Raw genomic sequence first — 25176 nt, forward strand, 5'->3', positions numbered from 1 at the left:
AATTTCCATATATCTGTGAATTTTCCTAATTCCCTTCTGTTACTGATTTCTAATTTATTGCACTGTAGTTGGAGAATATAGTCTGTGTGATTTCGATCTTCTCGAATTTTATGGTGACTTATTTTATGGCCTAACATGAGGTCCATCCTGAAGGATGTTCCATGTACACCTGAGAAAAAGGTGAATTCTGCTGTTCCTAAGCAAAGCGTTCCATAGCTGATAGTTAGGTCTAGTTGGCTCATCGTCCTGTTCATTATATTTCCATGTTCATCTTCCGTCTGGATGTTCTATCCATCATTTAAAGTGAGGTGTTGAAATCTCGTACTACAGTTGTTGGCTTGTCTGTCTCTCCTTTCAGTTCTGTTAGCTTTTTGCTCCATGTGGGTGGTGGATCTGTTGTTAGATGCGTATATGTTTATAGTTGTTATATCTTCTTAATGGATTGATCCTTTTATCTTTATGAAATGTCCTTCTTCTGGCCTGTAACAATTTTTGGTCTTAAAGTTTATCTTGTCTGATATTAGGAGAGCCATCCAGCTCTTGTTTTGGTTATCATATGTATAGTATATCTTTTCCATGTTTTACTTTCAATCCATTTGGGTCTTTGAATCTAAGGTGTGTCTCTTTTAGATAGTATATAATTGGATCATATTTTTATTCATTTTTCTAATATCTGGATTTTATGTGTTTAGTTCTCATTTAATCACTGATAAGAAAGCTCATGGAAACAGGGATCATGTGAAGAACAATTACGATGTCTCAGTTAACAGTGAGAGCCAAGTCATTGCAGAAGCAAGTCAATTATAGTGCTTTAAGGGTGCGTTCTCTTGGAATCAACCTACCTGGTGTGAAGAACTAATTCTACTATTGACTAGGTCTGTGATCTTGGGGAAGTTACTTTTTCTCACCATGCCTCATTTTCCTCCTCAGCAAGATGGAGAGGAAAATAGTGCCTACCTCACAGGGTTATCTTAGGAAATAAACAATGTAATGCTTGAAACTCACTCTGTCAGTTTCCTGTTGCTGTATAACAAGCCATCTCAAAACTTAGTGGCTTAAAATAGCAACTGCTTTTGTTTGCCCACAATTAGGTCAGGAATTCAGGTAGGGCTTAGCAGGTATATTAGTTGGCTACACCAGAGAAACAGAATAACATATCTATACATAAAATAAGGAATTGGATCATACAATTATGCAGTCTTAGAAGTCCTGAGAACTGCATTTGGCCAGCTGGAGACCTAGGAGAGCAGATGGCTTAGTTTCAGTCTGGCTCATAAGCCTGAGAAGCAGGAGAGTCGACAGTTTAAGTTCCAGTCCAAGCCCTAGTCCAAGGGCAGAAGAAAACTGATATTGCAACTCAAAGATAGACCGGCAGAGAGGAGAAATCTGTCTTACTCAGCCTTCTGTTCTATTCAGTCCTTCAAGAGATGAGATAAGACCCACCCACACTGGAGAGAGCAAACTTCTTTACTCAGTCTACCTATTCAAATGTTAATCTTGTTAAGAACAGCACTGACAGAATAGTGTTTGACCAGCTCTCTGGGCATCCTTCCGGCCCAGTCAAGTTGACACATAAAATAAGCATCACAGCAGGGAGAGCCCACGTGTGCCTCCTGCAGCTCAGCTGGGACCAGAGGAGCCAGGATGGCCTCACCTACATGTCTGAGCCCTGGGAACCACCTGTTCTCCTCCACGTGGCCTCTCTCTGTGTGACCACTCTAGCAGAACAGCTTGGTCATGTTTACTTGGAGGCTGAGTTCCTAAAGCCAAAGAGGAAGCTATAAGTTTTTTGAAGGCCAGAGCTCAGAATTCCCAAAACCTCATTCCACCAGTCTGTTCACCCAGAAAGTCATAGGACCACCCCAGATTCAAGGGGAAGGGAAATAGTAGACCCCACCTCCTAGAATGGGAAGAATGGCATACTCGTACAGGGATGGGAATGGTCGTGGGGACCGTCTTTGCAGACAGTGTACCACGGTCGGCCCTTCGGAGACCACAGTTCATATTCTTCCACATGTACCACATGACCCCTCTCCATCAAGACCTCCAAAATCATAGTCATCTTGTTTTAGTAATCTACTGTGTAGCACATCACCCCAAGTGTAGCAGCTTAATGTAACCACCATTTTCTTATAGTTGGTTTAGTGAAGACACTGCATCTCTACTTCACATGTCGTTGGCTGTTGTGACTTGACTGGGACTAGACAACCCAAGATGGTCTCACTCACGTCAGGGAACTTGGTTCTGGCTGTCAGCTGGGGGCGCTGTGGTTGCTGTCCACCTGCTCATTGCCTCCATGTGATTTATTACCATTCAGTCGTCCAGGCCAGACTTCCTTACATGGTGGCAACAATATTCTAAGAAAATAAAGGCAGAAGCCACCATGTCACTTAGGCCACAACCAGTCAAATGTCACTTTCACCACATTCCAGTGGCCAAAGCAAGTTGCAAGGCCAGTTCAGATTCAAAGGGGAGGGGAAATGGACTCCACACCTTGATGGGAAGAAACATTAGCAGCAGACTCTGCAGCTAATCTACCGCAAACACTTAGAAAAGTGTTTGACGTAGATTAAGGCCACAGCGAGAAGTGGAGATACTGAGGGCCTGTGCGTGCCATTCCTGTGCCTGGCCAAAACTCCATCATCGGGACAGATTTCATCCCTCTGGTCACTTCTCCGGGTCAGCATCCATCCCATGTCCTGTCCTCTTTCTGGGTAGAAGCAATGACTACAAGTATCTCTTACCAGACCCCAAGGCTTAATCCACCCAAGTCATTGTCATCTTTTCTCAAACTGCAGCACCCCCCTGATTCTTGCCCCTCTCTGGAATGTTCTCCACACGGTATCCAGAATGTTCTTGTTAAAGTCTGTATCAGATCACATCACTCTGGTAGCACCCCCTCGTGCTTATAATAAAATCAAATTCTGTGCCATCATCTGGCTCCCAGCACCCTCTCCCCCCTTGTCTCCTTCCATTCTTTTCTTTCCTTTCCCTTTCTATTCCATCAGCCCTGACCTTCTTGCTGTTCCTCAAGCACACCCAGTTCATCCTGGCCCCAAAGCCTTTGTGCTTCATGTTCCTTCCCTCAGAATAATCTTCACCCAGACCCTAAATGGCTGGCCTCCTCACATCACCCAAATCACTGCTCAAGTGTCACCTCCAAAGAGAGCTCATCCCTGACCACCCTACTCAAAAATATCCCACCCTGACACCCTTTTCCTGACACAACTTTTTTTTTCTTCGTAGCACCCCCAAGAATTACCTATTTATTTTGTTATATACGATCTCTCTTCCCCACTAGAATATGAGCTCCACAAGAGCACAGACTCTATTCTCCCAAACACATACAACAGTGCCTGGCATCCAGTGGGCACTCAGTAAATATGTGTTGAGTAAATGAAAAAACCTGAGGTCAAGCTGTGGAAAGAACAATGGGAAGGCAAAGCGTGGTGACCTTGACAGCATCACCCTGCCCTGGCCTGTACGCTTCATCTTAAATCTTTTTTACCACTCTTTTTTCCTTTTTTTAAATGTTTTATTGATTATGCTATTACATTTGTCCCATTTCCCCCACTTCATTCCCCTCTACCCTGCACACCCCCTCCCACTCACATTCTCTTTAGTTCATGTTCATGTGTCATAAGTTCTTTAGCTTCTACATCTCCCATACTATTCTTGCCCTCCCCCTATTTTGTACCTACCATCTATGCTACTTATTCTCTGTACCTTTTCCCCCTCTCTTCATCTCCCATTCCCCTGTTGCTAACCCTTCATGTGATCTCCATTTCTGTGGTTCTGTTCCTGTTCTAGTTGTTTGCTTAGTTTGCTTTTGTTTTAGTTGTTGTTAATAACTGTTAGTTTGCTGTCATTTTACTGTTCATATTTTTCATCTTCTTTTTCTTAGGTAAGTCCCTTTAACATTTCATATAATAAGGGCTTGGTAATGATGAACTCCTTGAACTTGACCTTATCTGAGAAGCACTTTTATCTGCCCTTCCATTCTAAATGAAAGCTTTGCTGGATAGAGCAATCTTGGATGTAGGTCCTTGCCTTTCATGACTTGGAATACTTCTTTCCAGCCCTCTCTTGACTGTGAGGTCTCTTTTCAGAAATCAGCTGACATTCTGATGGGAACGTCATTATAGGTGACTGTCCCTTTATCTCTTGCTTCGTCTTTAATCTTACCACTGATTTTCAGTTACACTCTGGCGATTCAGGAAATGGAACTTACAGACTTAAGGTGCCAAGTTGAGGACAATGGATGTGGGCCACTACAAGATGCAGCTGGGAAAGGACTATAACTAGCCCTCCTTCTGGAACCTGTGGCCCGTGCACAGTCCTAGAATCACAATTGCCCATTTTGTCTTACTTTTTGTATATGTATATACTATATGTACCACCTTTGGGCCAGATGCCTTGGGTACGTCCTACAGCAGTGAGGAAATTGGGAGAGGAGACCATAAAAGGCAAGAAAGAAAAGGAACAAAGGAGGTTGCAGAGCTGCTACCTGCTGAGCAATTTCACACACATCATCTCTGCAACTCTTAAAACAGAGGTGTCGCTCTTCCATTCACTGATACGGAAACTGTACAGCGAGATGGGTAGGCCCCGTCTGCTGATGTCAGGGGGGTGTGCCCCCAGGAAGTGTGCTCCAACAGACACCCAGGGCTTCTCTTCCTCGCTGCCTATCACCACAAAAAGCCTAGTATGTGTCCTGTGATGCCAGTCTCTCCTGAGGCAGAATCACTAAGATGTTTGCTTTTCCCCGCAGTGGTGTCCTGTGGCCATCCCGGCTCCCCACCCTATTCCCAGATGTCCGGGGACAACTATACCGTGGGAGCGGTTGTGCGTTACAGTTGCACCGGCAAGCGGACTCTGGTGGGAAACGCCACCCGCATGTGTGGGCTGGACGGGCACTGGACAGGCTCCCTGCCTCACTGCTCAGGTATGGGGCCTGGCCTGGGGGACGGGTCCCAAGGGAACACTTCGCTAGTAGGAGGTGGACAAGGTCCCAGGATGTGAGCGTGATAGAAGGACAGGAGGAAATCAGACCTTTTCAACCCTCGTCTCATCCCTAATAGGAGGGAGAGCACAGCTGTCAGAGGTACCAGCTGGACTTCTACCCACGGTGACCTTGGATCAGACTCCAAGCTCTGTGCCCTTAGTCAGTTCTGGCCAAGTTCTTGCAGCCAAGAGACTGCAAACTCGGGAGGGTACAGCAATCCTTGCAGTTTGAGATTCCCAGGTGATCCTGTCACCCAAGATGTAGGGCATTTTCTGAACATGGAACTAGATATTAGTTAGGTTTCTCAAAAAAGGAGAAATTCTCAAAGCACTAGCCACTGTTTCAAAGGGCTATTGGCTGCCTGGACAGTCCCAGACACATCATTCTATTACCTTCCAGGACTTTGGCCTCTCACCCCTAGAAGTCTCACTAATCACCCAGTTTATGACCTTGGCAGGACTAGGTATGAGCCATGGGGACTCCTTTGCCCTGGACTAGAGGAAGGCCAAGTCTCTGGGTTCCTCCGGAACTTCATTCTGCTTGGACTTCTGGTGGCAGTGATTTGGGGAGAATGGCTTGGGGAGGACGAGGGTCAGATATATTGAGGCCACCTGAGTTGTCCACAGAACAAGTTCCAGGAGGAGGAAGAGGCTTTCCAAAGAGGAAAGACACACATTTCCTGTCCAATGCCCTTCCAAGCCGGCATTTGCCCCATCTCTTCTGTGAATTCTGTTTGCGTAAAGCTTCTCCCTGTGGAAACTGCTCCAGCACATTGGGTTAAGGGTGCTCTTCGAGTCTGTTTGATCTATTTGGGGGATCTTTGTTTCCATGGAAAAGGGAAGTGCGGGGTAGAGGAGACAAAAACCAGACAAGCAAGCCCAGAGCATCATCTCCCCATTAGCATGGGTAATACACACATGCGCACGCGCACGGCATTTTCCCGGCCCATGCACGGAACCCAAGTCTTTTCACCTAAACTCTTATTTCTCTCCTTTGGAGTTGTGTTAGCAGAGGCTGGAAAGTGACCTCTTGGAAATATTACAGAAACAATTCTTGGCTGGAGTTGAAAACTGAGCTAGAAAACCTCTAAACCTTGTTCAACCCTGAGATGTCCTAGTTTTGTGACTTCCTCTGTACTGGTCCTGTGTGTGGAAGAAGGGCCTCTTCCTTGGCCATGTCAAAGTGGACAGCAGAGACTCAGAAACGCACTGACACCTTGGGAGCATGAAATAGTAAAGAGCAAGAACAGACCCTTCGGAGGACGTGGACCGCACCCTGGGGGATGTCTGCCTTCAGCTGTTTGAGTTCTGATCCTGAATGTTCAGAGGCAGTTAGCAGTCTCATTTCTCCTATGTACCCATCAAGGATGACAGACACTCAGGAGACCAGAATCATGGGCAAGGCTTTCCTGGAGCCCTCCAAGGGCAGGATTAGGAGGGATTCTATAAATGCCAAGGCTGAGGAGTGCATGCCTTAGATAAGAAAATAAGGGATGAGAACAGGAGATCAGGAAGCAATGCAAGGTGTGGTGTGCACTAGAGAGAAGAATGTTACGCCTCCCTTCCTGAAACTTACAGATGGCATCTTTTGCAACAGCGTCTCTTGCCAGGCCTAAGAAATACATAGTCGAGAGTTCAGAGGCAAATTTTTGAATCTCATTCTATACAATCAGTGCATAACAATGCGCTGATGATGTATAACAGAAAGTCCTGAGTCCTTGAATCCTAAGTCCCCAGTCCATCAAGGACATGCAAAGATTTCCAGCACCAGGACAAACTTTGGGAAGGTCATCACCCACCTCTGCAGTGCTGTCATCTTGTGGATATACCTCTTCAGTGAAAGAGTTAACAGTTGCCATCTGTCCCCAGTATTCTGTCCCACACTCCCTTATGTCATTGACACGGAAGCTCCAAACAGTGCAGTGGGGACCATTCCATCAAATGAGCCCCCAGGACTGGAGAGCTGCACCCTTGGCCTATGGCGGGACAGCGCCGGCTCCAGCTGAGGCCAGCTGGCCAGTGCGGGAGTACGAGGATGCACCATCTGGGCTGCCTTCCAGGGGACGCACTGCTGCCTGTTGCATGAGCTACATCCTGGGAAACTTCAAAAGATAAGAAAACCTGGCCAAATGCAATGGGCTCTCTTTTTTCAAATGTTTGACTTGAAGATTGAATGAATCCCCCTTCCTTGGTTGGGAGCAGAATGAGGAACATGGTATTCCCATAGTCTGAGACATCCTTCCTCATGCTAACCGTGGCCTGTTCTGATCCAGTGATGTCCCTACACATCTCTGTAGTATGAAGTGTGTTGACTTCTACAGGCGCACAATCTTACGACTTTGTCTCCTAGTCTTTACCCTCCTCCACTCCTTGGGTAGGTTTTCATAATATCGGAAGCCAGATAAATGCAGGAATGTAGCAGGGTGCAAAGACAGCATGAGACAAGAGGGTCTGAAACATTTAATCCAGAGCCCACCTGTATTTCGTAATTTGTGAACAGGAAATCCTCAGTTGAGGGATCGGGATTCAAGCTGGGCTGCTGAGGAGGTGAAGGTATGCCATGGAGTTTGGACTTTATCCTGTAGGCAATGGGAAGCCAGCCGGTACAGATGTTTCAGCAGAAAAGAAACAAGAGCCAGATGATGGGTGCTTGTTCCTTATTAACAGTTGAGGATACATGGAAGATGCATTAGAGAATTTAAGAGGAAGAGACATCAGTAAATGAGTGTATAAAAAAGTGTACATTTACACAATGGAATGCTACGTGGCAGAAAGAAAGAAGGAGCTCCTACCCTTCGCTACAGCATGGATGGAACTGGAGAGCATTATGCTAAGTGAAATAAGCCAGGCGGTAAAAGACAAATACCATATGGTCTCACCTTTAAGTGGAACTTAATCAGTAAAGCAAATAATTAAACGTAATAGAACCAAGGACATGGAAATAAAGAACAAACTGACAGTGACCAGAGTAGAGGGGGTGGGGGGTAATGGGGGAAAGAAGGGGAAGGGTCAAGTCTAGGAACATGTATAAAGGACCCATGGACAAGGACAGTGTGGGGGACAGTTGAATGTGGAAGATGGTAGTGAGCAGGGCAGAGGGGAGCAATGGGGGGGGGGGAAGGGGGACGACTATAATTAAACAACAATAAAAATGTTTTTAAAAGAGGAGGAAACATTCATTAGAAGGCTCTTGCAATAGTTCGGGCAAGAGAATGCTGAGAGACTGAACTAAGACAGTGGAATGAGGAATTCTGGAACCAGTAGATGTTGGTGGAAAAGAGGTTGAAGGGAGAAGGAGGGGAGGCGGCCAGCTTGGACCACCGCCCTTCCGCGCTGGCACAGACCAAGGAGCGAAGGCAGGATCCACCCAAGAGCCTTCCCCCTGCCTCCTTTCTTCCCTTGCTGTGTGGTCTCCAGCGGTTCACGCATGACCTCAGACCTTTCCGTTCTTTGACCACTGGGTAGTAAGGCAGAAGCCTGCTCAGATAACTTGGGCTGGACACGGTCCATTTTCTCCCCCCTCACTCGTGGGGCCCACCGCCTCCCCTTAACCCTGGCCTAGTAGCTTTCCCTCCCAGTCCTCCTCTCCCTTTTCTTCCATGCTACAAACAACAGCATGTGTTGGGTTCTGGTCCTTAGGCACCAGCATGGGACTCTGTGGTGACCCTGGGATTCCGGCGCACGGCATCCGTTTGGGGGATAGCTTTGCCCCAGGAAGTCTGATGCGCTTCAGCTGCGAAGCTGGCTACGCACTCCGCGGATCCTCAGAGCGGACCTGTCAGGCCGACGGCTCGTGGAGCGGGACGCAGCCTGAGTGTGGAGGTAATGTATGTGACCTTCTGCTTTTCCCCTCTGCCCGCCCCTGTGTTCCCACTGCCAGCACCTGCTCTCACACCCACAGAGGAAACCCACAGCCCCGTTCGAACCCTTGGCCTCGTGGATAGCGGACACCAACAGATAGTTCACACCCAGTCTCACTTGTAATCCAAAGACAAACATTTTCCACCCTCACCTAAGAAGGGAAGAAACCAGAATACACTGAGGTTAGCCCATTTTCTCACTTATTTCCCCTATAGTCTCATTCAACAACTATGTGTCAAATACCGTCACATGTGCTAGGGACACGAGGTGGCCGAGACAGATGCACATTGTCCTCCTGGAGCTTACAGTTGAAGGGAAGAGACCGTGTGGAACAAGCATGCCAAGTGCCAAAAGAACTAGAAATCCAAACTTTAAAACCCTCTACAAGTAATAAAAACTCTTATTATTGTTTCCTGAGGCAGCCCTGGTGGGGCCAATTATATTTCTCCACAGGCTCCTAAATTTCTGGAAAAACTCGTTCTTAAAACCTCACCTCCCAGAGTCCAGCTTCCTGCAGCTGCTCCCCCAGCGCCCGTGTCTATAAAGCACAGCCCGCACAGCACTCTCCGGGTTAGGAAGCTGTTTAACTGCAGAAAGCGAGGTTGACTGAGATGTGGTTGGAAGAGGAAGGAGACGATATGAAACCGTCTAGCCAGGGAGGCGTGCGGGTGGAACAGGGAGTTACATGACTGCCAGGTAGCACCGGGGCTCACGTAAGCTGGGAGGCCGTTAACTTAAAGTGAGTGTAGTCAGCATCGGTCAGGGTTTTTCCTCCACGACATATTGCTACACAGGTGCAGGTACAGTGTAGGTGAACATCAGGTGTAGGGTTAGGGTTTTATCGGGCAACTAAGATGTCAGCAGAAGTGGCAAGGAAGATGAGGGTATACGCAACTCGGTGGCTATGACTGATCTTGGCCTCTAAGCTGAGTCAGGGGAAGCATGTTTGTGAGCGGAATAAGAGGCGGTGAAAGCCTAGACCCTACATAGGCCATAGTAGGATCTATGCATTATACGTCCAATGGGACAAAGAAATCACCAGAGAAGGCAGTGAGCTGAAGAGACAAGAGACAGTGGTTGGAGAACAGGCTGTTTGAAGCCGAGATTCTGCAGAGCACAGGGAGGGACTTCTGGCCGAGGTCAGAGGGCACCTGCCCAGGACATGAGGCAGATGGAGCCAGCGCCCTCCCACTGTCTGCAGGAGTCCTGCCTTTCTGGGGTGTAATTTGGCTTTTATGGGATGTTTTTAGGCATAGTAAGAAAGGTTTGTGGTAGTCAGAGAGTGTGTTGTTAAGGGGAGAATTCAGCATGTTCTCGAATACTCACTGTGACCCAGGCCCCCTTCCATGCCACTCAGATCCCAGGATGGAGCTAGTCATTGTGCCAGGAGTACTCCGGGCACAGGAAGTTAGTGGCTAAGAGAAGGGACATGGCAGTGGACATCCAGTGAGTGTCTGTGCGGCCGTGGCACACAGCTCTCTGTGCCCTCCTTCCCCTGGTGGGCTTCCACCCGCCCTTCACGGCCCCACACACGTTCTTACCTCCTGCACCACGTGATGTGCCCTCACTGGTGCTTGTCTTTCCATCAACTAGAGCACTTACTGTATCACATTTTAGTTCACCTGTTTACAGGTAGTTCCTTGAGATACACTGAGCTCCTTGGGGCAGAGGACATAACTTGCTCATGGCCGCGTTCCTGGCCGCAGGCAGCACAGACGCTGCTGAATAAATGGATGGCAGGGCCTATCTGTTGTGCTGGCTGTGGAGGGACCAGCTCGTAGGTCTGACTTTGGGGCCACATAAATGTTGTGTGTATTTACAAAATAAGATTAAATCAAAGATTAGAAACAAGTGATCTCTAAATATCAAAATCAAAGTGGAAACAAATGCATTTAACTGTGTATCAAGTTGGTAAGTTAATAATACAGAGAATTATTTCAACCAACTTGAAAAAAATGAAACTTGACTACGGTGTATATATCTCCATTCCACAGACAAAAAGAACTGCAGTGAAATCTTAAACTGTTTGTAGCAATCATATTGTTAAGGAATAATGTTGGTATTACTATTCCGAAACTATTATATATATATAATAGCATAATATATATGGATAAAACAAATTAAAATTCTTTATTGTCATTAAGAATCAAAATTTTCAGCACAAAAGAGATATAATATAAAAATTTTTAAGTTAAGGAAAACTCTTAATCCTAAATGTGGATTGGTAATAATCAGTATAAACTCTTAATGTATTTTCAGTTTGAAAAGTTATTTTCCCAGCTGTGACCACCCTAAAAGTCCAGAATCAATGGGTACCCTTAATGCCAAGACTGTGCTTTCTAAATCCATTCTCCAGTGAAAGCAGCCAGAGCTCTTTGGAGAAATGACGAGTTCCAGGACTGGGGCAGGAAATATAAAGATGAACCTGGAACATCTTGTCACTCTAGCAAGTGAACCAAAGACAATGGGGTCATGAAAAGGCCCCCACTAACCAAAGATGGGATAATTTGAGCATCAGTAAGAATAATAGTGGCAATGGATGGCAACATAATAAATAAGTTTAAATCCATGAGTTCAAATGACCGACTGTAGGTCACCTTGGGAGTTTGCTAGGGAACCAACTTATTGTCCTGATGTCTAATTAAAAAAAATTGTCAAGCATCACCCAGCCTTCTTGCATGAATTATATTTCAGGGTAAGCAAATATTTGGTGATGGGCATGTTCTTTATTTTCAAATTCTGTTGAATACAGAACTACAGGATTAGAGCATCACCACTTTCTATCCCCTGGTAACATAATGAATCTAGTCAGCCGTCATCAATTGCTGCTAAAACTATTAAGTGAGGAAAATGGGAGCTTTATGATGCCAGAAACCACTGATCAGCCCCAACATCAGGAACAAGGAGACAACCAGACGTTCTGCGCCTCCTGATGTGACGCAATAGAAAAGGCCCAAAACCCGCCGTTGAAGCACCCCGGCCACAGCGTGGGCCCTGCAGGGCCACAGGACCCGCAGGGCAGGGGCACGTGTCAAACGAGGCCTCGTGGGTACAGTTAGCAAAATCCAGACAGTGTGACGTTCGCCAGATGAACGCCCTGGTTTCTGTAATTGATGAATGGTAGGAGAGGGAGCCGTCCTGTCTGGATCCCAAAATCCTGGGGACACGCCAACCAAATGTCATGTGTGGATCTTACTTGGATTGTGATTCAAGAAAATAACTACAAAAGGGAGAAGGAGAGAGAATGGGGAAAATTAAGCCTGGATTGGATATTTGGAGATATTGTGGAATTATTTAAATTTTTAGGTAGGTTAATAAAACAGATATAGTCCTTATGTTTCAGAAATTAGAAAACAAAAGTGATACGGGTCTCTTCCCTTCCGAGGGTGATGGTCACACGGGACAGTAGCGTGGCGGCATCTCAATCCCCGGGTCCTTCTGTAGCTCGTGGTTTCCCCGCTGGGCGGTTCTCGGTCCCCGGGTGACGCCTGCCCTTGCTCCGGTGAATAATGTGCTCTTTCGGCTCCTAGTGATCTCCTGTGGGAACCCTGGGACTCCGAGCAATGCCCGAGTGGTGTTCAGTGATGGCCTGGTTTTCTCCAGCTCCGTGGTCTATGAGTGTCGGGAAGGTTACTACGCCACAGGCCTGCTCAGCCGGCACTGCTCGGTCAACGGCACCTGGACAGGCAGTGACCCGGAGTGCACAGGTGAGAGCCCAGGCCCTCTGGGCTCTGTGCCAAATGGTGGCCGAGGGGGTTGGGCTCCCCCACGTCCACGGGAGATTGGGGAGGCTGGCTGGAAGGGTGGGACTTGCCCCTGAATGAGATTCATAGAAACTGAGCACGTGCTTTGTGGCAGCCACTGAGCTAAGTGCTCTTTTTTATGTGCATTGTGTCATCCAATACCACAGCCCCAGGAAGTAACTACTATTAACCCCACTTGACAGGAGATTCCCGAGGCTCAGAGAGGCTGACATAAGTGTTGCTGCTCTCTCTCGGCTCTGGCCAGTTCCTCGGGCTTCCTTTTTCTCTTTTAGCATGAACCCCAGTGCTCAGCCTGACCCCTCTGCACTTCAGTTCTGCCCCATCCACCATCTGGGTCAGTTCCGCTCCCCCTTGCACCCACCCATCCCCACCCCGGCCTGGCTCTCCAGCACCATGTAGCCCCACTGCTCCCCTTTCTTGCTTTTCTGAAGAGCAGCCCTGACCCTTTATGTGTGGGGTGCAGACAGAGGGGAGTGATGAGATAAGGAATCTGACAACACTCTCCCTTTCTGAGTCCTAGTCTTTGATTTCAGGCTCCATCTGAAATCCCACGTCAAGTTCACTTTTGTTCTGTGGCCAGAGCTCACCAACCCCCACCCTCACTTGATACGAAAACCAGGCCAGAGCATCGCTCATTCACCAGACCCTGCTTTGGGGCCTGGGGGCCTGCAGAGGCCTCCTGGGCAGAACAATAAGGGATAGACAACTGTCTGTGTGTTTCAAAGTGGCAAACCTCCCTGCCCCTGGGTCCCAGCCTCACGTAGGAGCTGAGCCCTCTGGGCACTTCCTCTCAGAGGACTGGGCTTTGAATAAGAAGAACAGTCTTCATAGCCCAAGTTTCTGGGGTACATAAGGATGGTGTGGGCAAGAAGAGCAGGGTGCAGGAGGACCCTTGCAGAGAGCTGGGCAGTGCCCACCTGGCAGCCCATGTGGGGCAGAGCGCTCTTGATCTGACAGTTTTTTCTCCTGAACGTGTGCGCGGAGCGATGGGGGTGGGATGCAGGGAGAGGGGGTGTGGGCTTGCAGCGGACGGCTCTGTGTCTCCCTATCCTAGTCATAAACTGTGGCGACCCCGGGATTCCGGCCAGTGGCCTCCGGCTGGGCAACGACTTCAGGTACAACAAAACCGTGACGTACCAGTGCATCCCTGGCTACACGATGGAGTCTCACAGGGTGTCCGTGCTGAGCTGCACCAAGGACCGGACGTGGAACGGTACCAAGCCCGTCTGCAAAGGTGAGTCTGAGGGTGGCAGACCTGGACAGAGGGCCAAAGAAAATACAGAAGTGAGACTTGGGCCTCGGACATCCCCCAGCAAGGGTGACAAGGCAGAGCCCTGACATCTTAACCGGAAGTGTGTGGGATGAGGTCCCTGAACATCTGCAAGGAGGGAGTAGGAAGGTACCAAGGCAAGGCTTGGGCTTTGAGCATCGAGGAGAGAGAAAGCCATGCAAAGAGGTGCGGCTTGCAACACCTGAGAGAGGACGTCTTAAGGAACAAAAAGACCAGAGCTCCTCCTGCTCAGCCCAGAGTCCTGCCAGGTGCGGGGTAGCCAGTGGCTGGGCCTGGTTTCCCCAGAAGCACCAGCACTCAGCCCGCTGTGGTCTCTCCCCAGCCATCATGTGCAAACCGCCGCAGCTCATCCCCAACGGGAAGGTGGTGGGGTCCGACTTCAAGTGGGGCTCAAGCGTGACGTACGCCTGCCTGGAGGGGTACCAGCTGTCCCTGCCCGCGGTGCTCACCTGCGAGGGCAACGGATCCTGGACCGGAGAAATGCCTCAGTGTTTCCGTAAGTTGCTCACGGGGTCTTTAGTGCTTCCTGTCTGCCGGCTCCTTCCCCTTCCCTCTGAGCTCTGCCGCTGGAAGTTCTAGGAGAGACACCCCATCCCCAAACCAGGGAGGACCTTTGTCAGCGTTAAAGAAGGAAGGAAGTTTAAAGGGAGAGAAATGAGGCTATCTTAACTGAGCCCTGGCTGCAGACTTTGTGTGGAGTCCCAGTGAAAGAAATTAAGCCAGAGATGAGGAGAGGGTTTCTTAACCTGAAAGGTGGTTAACTGGATCAAGTGGTCCCCAAGGTCAGTGGACCTTTCGGGGGATCCACTGCTGGGAACATGCCCATCTTCGTGGAAAATACCCTGCACAGGAAAGACCCCTGGGAACTCATGATATTCTGGTGACATTATTTCTGGCCCTGTTGTGTCCCAAAGGGCCCCAGGTCCATTTCAGGGCTCATGGGTTTTTTTGTTGTTGTTTTTTTATTAAGATTTTTAAAGGTATTTTTAGAGAGAAGGGAAGTAAAGGAGAAAGAGAGGGAGAGAAACATCAATGTGTGGTTGCCTCTCATATGTCCCCAACTGGGGACCTGGCTTACAACCCAGGCATGTGCCCTGACTAGGAATCGAACCAGCAACCCTTTGGTTTGCAGGCCAGCACTCAATCCACTGAGCCACACCAGCCAGGGCACAGGGCTCATTTCTTACCAATGCCCCACAGAGGCAGGGCCCAGGTCGCTCATTCTTGTCGTAGCCCATGCATTAGCTCTGGAAGCCTTACTCAGGGCATGTGCTCTGGACAAAGGGCAGGACCTATTTTTCCTTCCTACTTGACATTTGTCTAATGCTGCAAAAAAACCTGTCGACACACAATTACACTTGTCTGGGTACCGCTGACCGATTGCTTCCACTGGGGAAATCTCAGCAGAGACAAGGACCAGCAGCTCCAAAGTGGACCCAGCAAAGGCAGCCTCTGGTGCGTGGTTAGCCCCTCAGACCTTCCCATACCTTCCCATACCTTCAGGGCAAACTGAGGGGCACAGCAAGTCTCAGGGTTGACCTCGATTTTCTTCATGAATTGCTTTTTAGACAGGAATTGCGGTTATCACCGAAAAAATTTGTGCGAGAGCTGCAAATACAAAGAGTGTAACACTCTCCCGGATCCCCAGACCCCAGAGGCAGCCTGGGCTGGGCCTCCACGCTGGTCCTCTGTGGCTTTGCATTTCCAGCAACAGGAACACAATTTCCTACCTATGGGCGCGCTGGTTCATGGCTTGTGTTCCAGCCGCCTGCCACACCTTTCTCTCTCGGTGCATCCCCACCTACGCATCACTTTTAATGGTTTAAGGAATTTCCTTGGTGTAGGTGCCACAATTTGCCTAAACTGGTGATATGTAGACAGATGGGTGACAACTGTGGGTTTCTCTAATTGAATCATGTGAGAATCAGTTCAGTAAGAAATAACCCTGGAAATGGCTTGTCTTTACCCTTGTGATGAAGCCCTAGGCAGGCAGGGGTGAGAGCGCGCTGGGCCAAGGGACGTGCGCGCTGTGTGTCTGGTGCGCGCGGCCAAACTGTCTCCTAGAGCGTCCCAACTTGCACTCCTCCAGCAGCTTACAAGAATATTTCTTGACTTACAGCCTCATTAACAATGGATTTTCCCAATTTTTTAAAATATCTACCAGACTGAGGAGTTTTTAAAAGATATCTCATTATTTTCATTGGAACTACATTACTTAGTAGCAAGATCAAGTTGCTCTTCGTCGTCCACGAGTATTTCTTACCTTTTGAGTTGCCTTTTTCTAGATACAGTGGCTTCCAATCAACTCGGCCTTTGAGCGACTTTAGATTGGTTGGGTCTAGACTCCCCAGCTTCAGGGCCCAAGCTTCCATTTTATTTGAAAATGATTACGAACCCCGTGACTCTGTGTATACACACACATACCCACATCATAGCCTAAGGAATGTCCTTCATGCTTGAAGTGATGTCTGGGGGAACTCCGCCTTCCATAGTCCATTTTTAATGGTCCTCTGAAGATCGAATAAGAGGAGCACACTCCTTGCCCAGCCCCCCGCGGGGTAAACGCATACCTTTTGCAAAGGCAGTTGACAGTCCATTGACTGACATCGGGAGCCGTGAACACACTCCAACCTGGACAGAGAAGTCCACTCCTAGAGAACTTCCCCTACAAAAGTAACCCAAGTAAAAGAAAGGCCATATGTAACTTATAACAAGGGCCTAATATAAAAGTTATAATAAACTGTAATTATGGTACAGTCCCTCACTGCAAAATTATGTACCCAGTAAACGATAAAGATGTCAAAAGTGCTTCCCAGATAAGGTAAAATTAACAGAGTTCATCATCGCCAAGCCCTTATTATATGAAATGTTAAAGGGACTTGTCTAAGAAAAGAAGATCAAAAATGTGAACAGTAAAATGACAACAAACAACTATCATCAACTGAACCAAAAAAAAAAACTAAAACAACTAGAACAGAAACAATCACAGAAATGGAGATCCCATGGAAGGTAATCAGCAGGGAGGGGGAGGGAGGAGAAAGGGGGAAAAGGTACAGGGAGTAAGAAGCATAAATGGTCAGTACAAAATAAACAGGGGGAGGTTAAGAATAGTATGGGAAGTGGAGAAGCCAAAGAATTTACATGCACACCCCATGGACGTGAACTAAGTGGGGCGGGGGGGTGCTGGAGGGCAGGGGATGCAGGGTGGAGGGGAATAAATGGGAGGAAAAATGGGACAACTGTAATAGTATAATCAATAAAATGTACTTTCTTTTAAAAATGATGAGGACATCGTAAACCTAGGAAATGTGCACAGAATATTGAATGAGCAAAGCCAGGTCACCGACGTTTGGACACCAGGGTTTGCAGCCACACACAAATTTACCTACCACTGAACAAAGAAGGAATTTAAGAAATGGGAAATAAGAAACAGTTTTGGGTTGTGGCTGATAGTTTATTTTATTCTCAATGTTCTAAACTCCCTGTAACGTTCCTCCATTACTTGGACAATGATCGATAAGCATTTGGAACGTGGAAAGGACAGAGACCCGGCAGCAGCAGGGAGGCAGGCGTTATGGCTCACCCCGGGCTGCCCATGTTTCCAGAGCTCAAGCGGAACCCAGAGGACAGCCGTACAAAGAGCAAAGGCCGGGGTAGGGGTGGGGACCACGGAATCGCAGGCTGGGTTCTGGAAAGCAACTTGGACCTGCCTTTGCCCCTTCGTCTTCCCAGCCGTGTTCTGCGGAGACCCTGGTGTCCCGCCCCGTGGGAGGAGAGAGGACCGAGGCTTCTCCTACAGGTCGTCTGTGTCCTTCTCCTGCCAGCCCCCTCTGGTGCTGGTGGGCTCTCCACGAAGGTTCTGCCAGTCAGACGGGACGTGGAGTGGCACCCAGCCCAGCTGCATAGGTGAGAGGTGATCTGGGGCAGAGCGTCCCAGCCGCGGGCCCAAGATGATGACTTTCCTTCCCTGTAGTCAGTCAGGGGTGTGACTAGGGGGCAGGGTGGGGAGGACACCAAGAGGCAGGGAAATCAGGATGTGGCCCCATTTTCTTTTCTACGCCTATTTCCCGGAGTGAGCAGGGGCAATGAAATCTCCGGTGACCGTGTGGTCTGTTTCTTTGTTTTGCGTTCCAGACCCAACCCTGACCGTGTGCGCAGACCCCGGCATGCCACAGTTTGGGATACAGAACAGCTCCCAGGGCTACCAGGTAATAATGAGGCGGGCCGAGATCGGGCCTCCCGGTCTACCGCCCCTTCCGGCCACTGTCAGCCTCGGAAGGCCAGGGCACCTTCCTTGGAACAGCACTAGTGGAAGACGAGACCTTAGCAGCCGGAGAAAAGCTCTCTGCCTGTTTGAACTGAGCACAGGAGCCCCTTCATAAATGGCAGGGGTTCACAGCAGTCCTGAGGAGCTGAGGCAAAAGAAAGATCCACAAGGATCTTCGCAAGCACTTTCACAGCAACCCGTGTAGTTGGGGCGGGGCACGTGCCGAAGTACAGAAATGAGTGAGACAGGCAGACCTTGTGTCCCAAAGGTGCCCGCACCCACCGACAGACACAGGGCTCAGTCAGGACAATGAGAAGGAGCAGTGCTGAACGGGAGACGGGTCCCCGCCCCGTGGGCTTGTCCCAGTGGGATGCTGGCTCTGTGGACACAGCTCAGAATGAGCTTCAGGGCAAGGAAGGGATCTGGACAGCCTGGGATGGGACACTTTGAACAGGAAGCTGGAAAGTGGGGGAGGGGTTCACGGCAGGACTATTGACTGGAGAAGGGGAAGAAGGGTGTTGCGGGCTGAGACAAGGGTGGGGGTAGGAGTTGAGTCATGGGAAAGTAGCAATCAAGTGACAGGTATGAAGCATCGCTGGGTGGAAGGTGACCGTGGGACCTTTTATCCTCGCCACAGGTTGGGAGCACAGTGCTCTTCCGCTGTCAGAAAGGTTACCTGCTTCAGGGCTCCACCACCAGGACCTGCCTCCCCAACCTCACCTGGAGCGGAACCCTGCCCGACTGTGTCCGTGAGTGCAGATGCGCCTGGGCCCCCACACAGCGCCCCAACACAGCACCACCGGGCAGCAGGTGGCCTCCCCTAGCTGGGCAGCCAGGACACGCTGGATGCTCTGAGTGACAGGGAGCTCACACTTCTCCCTGGGACCAACAGTGGTCTCTGTCATCGGCACTCCTTGGGGACTTGCAGAGAACACTTTCACACAAAAGCCTTTCTGATCTTCGAAGGCGATTCCTATGCCTGAACAAAATAAAAAGAGAGTTTTCCGGTGGCTGTGAAAACTAACAACTACCAAAGCCAGCCCTGGAGATGAAAGATTCCGGGTTTTGACCACGATGACTCCCATCCCCTCAGGATAAGTGCCGCAGGCTTCAGTTCCCCCAGGGCCGAGAGGCCAGTATCCCTGTGGTCTCCATCTTGGCCATTCCTATGACATCAGGGCTGGGATGCAGGGGAGACGTGAGCAGGGGATGCTGCAGGTGAGAGAGGCCCGCAGGGGAAAGGAAGGGGCTGTTCCTTCTGGGGACGGGGAATGGTCGAAGGCCCTACTCTCCTAAGGTCCAACAGTGTCTTTCTTCTCGCCCAGCCCACCACTGCCGGCAGCCAGAGACACCGACCCATGCCAACGTCGGGGCTCTGGACTTGCCCTCCATGGGCTACACTCTCATCTACTCCTGCCAGGAGGGCTTCTCCCTCAAGGGAGGCTCCGAGCACCGCACCTGCAAAGCAGATGGCAGCTGGACCGGCAAACCGCCCATCTGCCTGGGTGAGTGTGCCCCCCGGTGAGCCTCTCCAGGGAGGGAGGCCAGAGGTGACAGCTGAGCCTGAGTGAGGGAAGAGGGGCAGAGGAGAAGGAAGAAATATGACCTCCAGAAGCTGGATCCTGCCTCTGATTTTCTGGGGTGTTGAGTTTCTAGGAGGTAAAATCAGCACAGTCTGAAGAGGCAGGTAGTAACACCATCCCAAGTTTTGTTTTGCTGCCTTCTACCTGAGCTTTAACACTCTCCCAGGATTATACTGAGTCACCAGACAGAGAAAATCTCTTTGTTTCAGCAAAGCAGAATAATAATGCATATTATAACCTTGATTAAATGGTACCTACCCACAGGTCCCTTGGGGTTACCAAGAGTTCACAAACTCCCCTCCCTCTTTTTTGAGTTTATTCGTTTTCTATTTCTTGATCATTATCCCTGTGCATACCTGTGCTAGCATGGAGAATTTGGGGGTAAAAGACAGAAACCTTGCCCTAAAGGAGCCCCCATTTAGCCACAGAAGACAAACACATTGTCAGATGTAACAGTGCCTTCAGGAACATAGAGATGGGCTGGATGCTGCAGGGAAAGGCGCTAATTTGGCCTAAGAGGGGGAGGGGAGAAGTCAGGGCAGGCTTCCTGGAGAAGGTGGTCTGGGTCCAGTCCTAAAAGTCCAGCAAGAAAAACTGCTCAGCTTGGTACTGGAATGGCAGGGAACTCTGTCTTACAGGTGATGAGCTCGCCATATGGGAGGTGTTATTCTAAGTACTTTGTGTGCACTAACTCATTCACTCCTCATAGTCACCCTATGGGGCAGGTTCTATTCATATCCCCATTTAATATATAAATACAATCTGTAAAGAAACTGAAGCACAGAGAGGCTAAGTAACATGCCTGAGGTCACCAGCTGGTAAAGGGAAGGAGCCAAGATTCAAACCCTGAAGGTCTGAGTTTAGAATCTGAGCTCTTAAATACTTGGTCATTGTTCTTCTCAGAGAGAGGCTTCAAGTTCAGAGGCTTTATCAGGGCTAGAATTTAATAACCATCATATGAATTGTTATAAATGTCTTTTATTTATAGAAAGTAATGATTTTTCCATGTATGGTAATAATATAAGGTTTCTCCCTAACTGGTGTGGCTCAGTAGATTGAGTGCTAGTCTGGGAACCAAAGGGTCACCAGTTTGATTCCCAGTCAGGGCACATGCCTGGGTTGTAGGCCAGGTCCCCAGTAGGGGGTGCTAGAGAGACAACCACACATCGATGTTCTTCTCCCTCTCTTTCTTCCTCCCTTCCCCTCTCTCTAAAAATACATAAATAAAATCGTTAAAAAGTAATAAAATAAGGTCTTGTTTTTAGAGTACATTTATTTAAGCTTTTCATGTGGAAGAATATACATAATGTAAAATTTACCATTTTGACTACGGTTAGGTTGGGAGTTCCCTCCCGATTCCATGGCCTAGGCCGGGAGTGGGGTGCGGAGCAAGAGTGTGTCTCCGCCTTTCCCGCCCGTTTCACGGGGGTGTTTCGTCAGGCAGCCAATGCGTAGGAGTCGCCGCTCCTTTCTCTCAGAGGGAGCCGACCGTCCATGGGGCCGTGCCCACGGGAGGAGGGAAACTCAGGAGCCTCCCATGCTGTCTCTTTGGCCTGGAGTCCCTTCCGTTGTTCTTTATATATTGAGAACATAAGACCCTTATCAGATACATGATTTGTAAAGATCTCCCAGTTCGTGAGATGTCTTTTTCTTTTCTTTTTTTTTTAATTTAATAGTGCATTCCCCTTTATTTCATTTATCACCTAAAATGAAACTAGATCGTCACATTTTAAACTCCACTTTTGTCCTGCGTTACATTTGTTTTCAGATGTTTTCGCAGCCTTACTGAGATATAATTGATGCACATAAACAACACATTTAATGTACACAATTTGAAGAGTTTTGATCTGTTCACTTCCGTGTTGGTGCCCCTTTTAAGCACAAAAGTGTTTCATCCTGATGAATTCCAATTTACACACATTTTCTTCGCTTGCTTTGCTTTCACTGTCGTCACTAAGAAACCATCGCCTGACCCAAGGTCACAAGGATTTGTTCTCTTCTCGGAGTTTTATAGTTTTAGCTCTTTCTTTTAGGTCTTTGATTCATTTTGACTTCTTCTTAATTGTGTTCTTTTGGGGTCCAAACTTACGTTTTTGCACGTAGCTATTTGGTTGCCCTAGTACGGTTCCTTGAAAAGACAGATCCTCCCTCATTGAACGGTCTTGGCGGCCTCGGACCGTCTGACCCTGTGCGCATGCGTTTATATCCGGCCCCCAACTTGGTCCCATCCGGTTTCTGTGACTGTCTTTATGCCACACGCCCCCGAGTACTAGAGCTTTGTAAGAAGTTTTAAGTTGGAAAGTATCAGTTTTCCTTTTTGTCCTTCTTTTACATGATTGTTTTGGCTATTCGGGGCCCCTTTTGTTTCTACGTGAATTTTAGGGTTAGACCATCAATTTCTGCAAAGCGAACACATGGCGTTTTGGCGAGGACGGTGCTGGATCCGCAGATCGATTCTGGAATCGTTGCTCTCAGAACGATGCCAGGTCTTCCAACCCACGGGTGTGGGATGTCTTCCCCTTTCTTTAGAGCTCTCGTTTATTTAAACAGCTGTTTCTCGGTTTCAGTGCACAGGCCTTGAACTTCCTCGTTTGCATTTATTTTTAAGCATTTTATTCTTTTTGATGCTATCCTAGGCACTTATATTTAAAAACACTGTATGCTATAAATGCAGTTAAATCTCAATTCAACCCCTTACTGTCTGATCTTGGGCAAGGCCCTTCACCTCTCTGCCTCCCAATGAGTTTTTCTTCTATAAAGTGGAGAAAGTGCTCTCCACCTCACAGTTTTGAGAGGAAGTGTACATGCAATTGCATGAATGAAGAGCCTAGGATAGCACCTGGGACATAAAAGACTGTCTCCCTCTTCGTTCCCTTCATCTTACACAGCCTAAGACAATAAAGGCACTATGTTCAGAAGTTGCGCCTTCACTGAGTCACTGTGGAAGGTTTCCCTGCAGCTTTCTGGAAGCCCAAATTAATTAATAAGTTGACCTCCAGAACTGGAAGAATTGTGCTAAAACTCTGTGACCCTCCCGAGGAGACAGTAGGGGCAGTCTGTCCTCACTGGGTGTCAAGGCAGATTTTTCTGTTGCTCCTCTGCAAAGGAAGGAGAGACACTAACATTTGTTGACCATGACTTTCCTGGACATAGCCTCATTTATCCAGCACAGAACTGTGAGATATGTTCTAGCAGGAGACGAAGACCCTGGTGAATTGACTAGTCAAGGTCGCACAGTCATTAAGCAGCACTGCTGGAACCTGAACCTGGGCTGTCTGGCTCAGGCCCAAGGCCATGGCCTTGCCTTTGCTGGGAAGCGCTGCTCAGTCTCATGTCTGCTCCAAGGGAGGAAGTGCTCCACGGAAAGCCCTCAGGGCTCCCGAAACTTACCTTTAATAAGAGGAAGGTGCTCCCTCGTGCCAGGTATCTGGGAGGAGAGAATCCAGGACAGGGCTTTCCAGCCCTGGGTTAGGGGCATTCAGGGGATCTGTGCATAGGGTGGGAAAATAGACACCATTGTTTTCCTTTACCACTTACTGAAGCGTAGCATGTCCTCTAATTCTGAATGCAGACAAAAACCCATAGCAGTGTTAGCAACACTTAGGACGTTGTCACCAGTAGAAATTGCCAATTTTCATATTATATTACAGCTGTTACTGATATCATGAAATGTTGTTTATGTGTGGTAATTACTGGGCCCGCTGCTAGATCCTGTCATTCAATACAGTAATAAAGAATTATGTATAGTTACATCCCTTGTTTAATGTAACCGTAACCGATATGGGAGAGTTCCTTCGTAACTCGTCATATTTTGTCCTTCTGAGGGGGGCCCCTGCCATCACAGACCATCAAAGCAGCCTACTCCGCACTAAGGGGATAAATCCAAGCAAGACCCCTGAGAACCCACTGACCTAATGTCGGAGAGGTGGACACTGTTTTTCCAACAGAATGTAGGCCGGAGGCTGATCCCGTTTCCCCCCATTCTCTTTCCCAGCAGAGGTCCGGCCCAGTGGGAGGCCCATCCACACTGCCCGGGAGCCGCCACTCACCCAAGCCTCAGGTGTGTACGGACCAGCTCTTTGGCTCAGGAAACATGTTGGTCCCTTCACCCAGTTACCCAGAACCATGCACATGAGCTTCTGAGTATCCAGTAGAAGGGCATGAAAACTATCTGTACAGACAGACGGATTTCGCCTCCCACCTCCCAACCCCAGGCTGACTTCAGGAGGAAGTGGGCTTGAAGGAAGCAAAACTCTCATCCAGAACAAGGAGCCAGGGTTTTCCAAGAGCATGTCCAGAGCCTCGAGCTCCAGAGCCAGATTCCCACACCCCTCCAGACACCAGACCCACGGACCCGGTGCTGCCCAGGAGCTTCCTGGGAATGGCCCAAGTCTAAGACAGGATTGGTCCTTTCAAAGTGTAGTGGCCAGAACCGGACACGGAACTAACTGCAGGTCTGCCTGACCGATGCACAAGTGCTACACACTATCACATCCTTTTTTGACCCCTTCCGTTTTATTGGTATGTGCATTGTACAGGGATACCATAAACTCAGGGCGAACTCCAGTTTGGCCATTGATCAGCCCTGGCCTGAAGCAAGTGAACCTTCCTTCCTGGGCTTCAGTTCACCTTCCGTAAACAGGGATTTAACACTTGCCTTAGAGAATTATTATGAGGATAAGTAGCAGTTTTAGTAGCTCTCACCCTGTGGGTGCGTTCATGTGCCCGACATCGTGCAAAACACAATCTGCAACATTAGACCATGTCGCCCCTGCAGTAACTCTGATGCAGCAGGTGGACGGCCCCCATTTCCGGGTGAGGAAGTTGAGAGTCTTGCACTTGACCGAACGGTAGATAAGTTAACAGCCATCATGAGCCCAAGTCCTGTCAGCCACACGATGCTGACGTGCTGGTTTTTTTCTCCCTTCCCTTTCCCTGTTCTTCATCTTTTCATCCTCCTTCCTTCTTCTCTTCTTTCTCTCTCCTTTCTGTTGTAGTTCCCCCCTCCTTTTCTGAGGTGTTTTCTCCTTTTTGCTATCCATCCCCTCTCTCTTTCCCTCCGTTCACTCACCCTGACAGCCAGCCAAGAGGATCTCCAGACGGCCAGAGCACCGTGCCGCCTGGCCGGTGTGAAGGCGGCTGGGAGAACAGCCTCGCGACTGAACTGGGACGGGTCGTCCGGGGGCCTGCGCTCCCTCAGCACACATTAAGTCCCTCTCGTGTCTGTTCCTAAATTCCTCTAGTGCCTGGGGATGTCTTTGCCAAGAACTCCCTCTGGAAAGGGGCCTACGAGTACCAGGGGAAGAAGCAGCCGGCCATGCTCAAAGTGACGGGCTTCCAGGCTGTCCACAGCAAGGTCAACGCCACCATGATTGACCACAGCGGCGTGGAGCTGCACTTGGCTGG

At 48.9% G+C, this 25176-nt stretch overlaps 1 protein-coding gene across 1 annotated transcript in view; it reads left to right on the forward strand.

Moving 5' to 3' along the window:
- The window catches only part of CSMD2 (CUB and Sushi multiple domains 2), a 546707-nt gene that overhangs the window by 513681 nt on the left and 7850 nt on the right, over positions 1 to 25176 (forward strand). Inside the window, exons 56-66 of the mRNA XM_053660680.1 lie at positions 4772 to 4945; positions 8644 to 8826; positions 12396 to 12572; positions 13684 to 13863; positions 14243 to 14416; positions 17653 to 17826; positions 18055 to 18128; positions 18825 to 18936; positions 19513 to 19692; positions 23765 to 23830; positions 25014 to 25175. Coding sequence (XP_053516655.1) covers positions 4772 to 4945; positions 8644 to 8826; positions 12396 to 12572; positions 13684 to 13863; positions 14243 to 14416; positions 17653 to 17826; positions 18055 to 18128; positions 18825 to 18936; positions 19513 to 19692; positions 23765 to 23830; positions 25014 to 25175 — 1656 coding nt within the window. The remainder of the gene's footprint in view (positions 1 to 4771; positions 4946 to 8643; positions 8827 to 12395; positions 12573 to 13683; positions 13864 to 14242; positions 14417 to 17652; positions 17827 to 18054; positions 18129 to 18824; positions 18937 to 19512; positions 19693 to 23764; positions 23831 to 25013; position 25176) is intronic.

Source organism: Artibeus jamaicensis, unplaced genomic scaffold (assembly GCF_021234435.1).
Source record: "Artibeus jamaicensis isolate MK-2021 breed Jamaican fruit bat unplaced genomic scaffold, CSHL_Jam_final scaffold_847, whole genome shotgun sequence".
Taxonomy (NCBI): domain Eukaryota; kingdom Metazoa; phylum Chordata; class Mammalia; order Chiroptera; family Phyllostomidae; genus Artibeus; species Artibeus jamaicensis.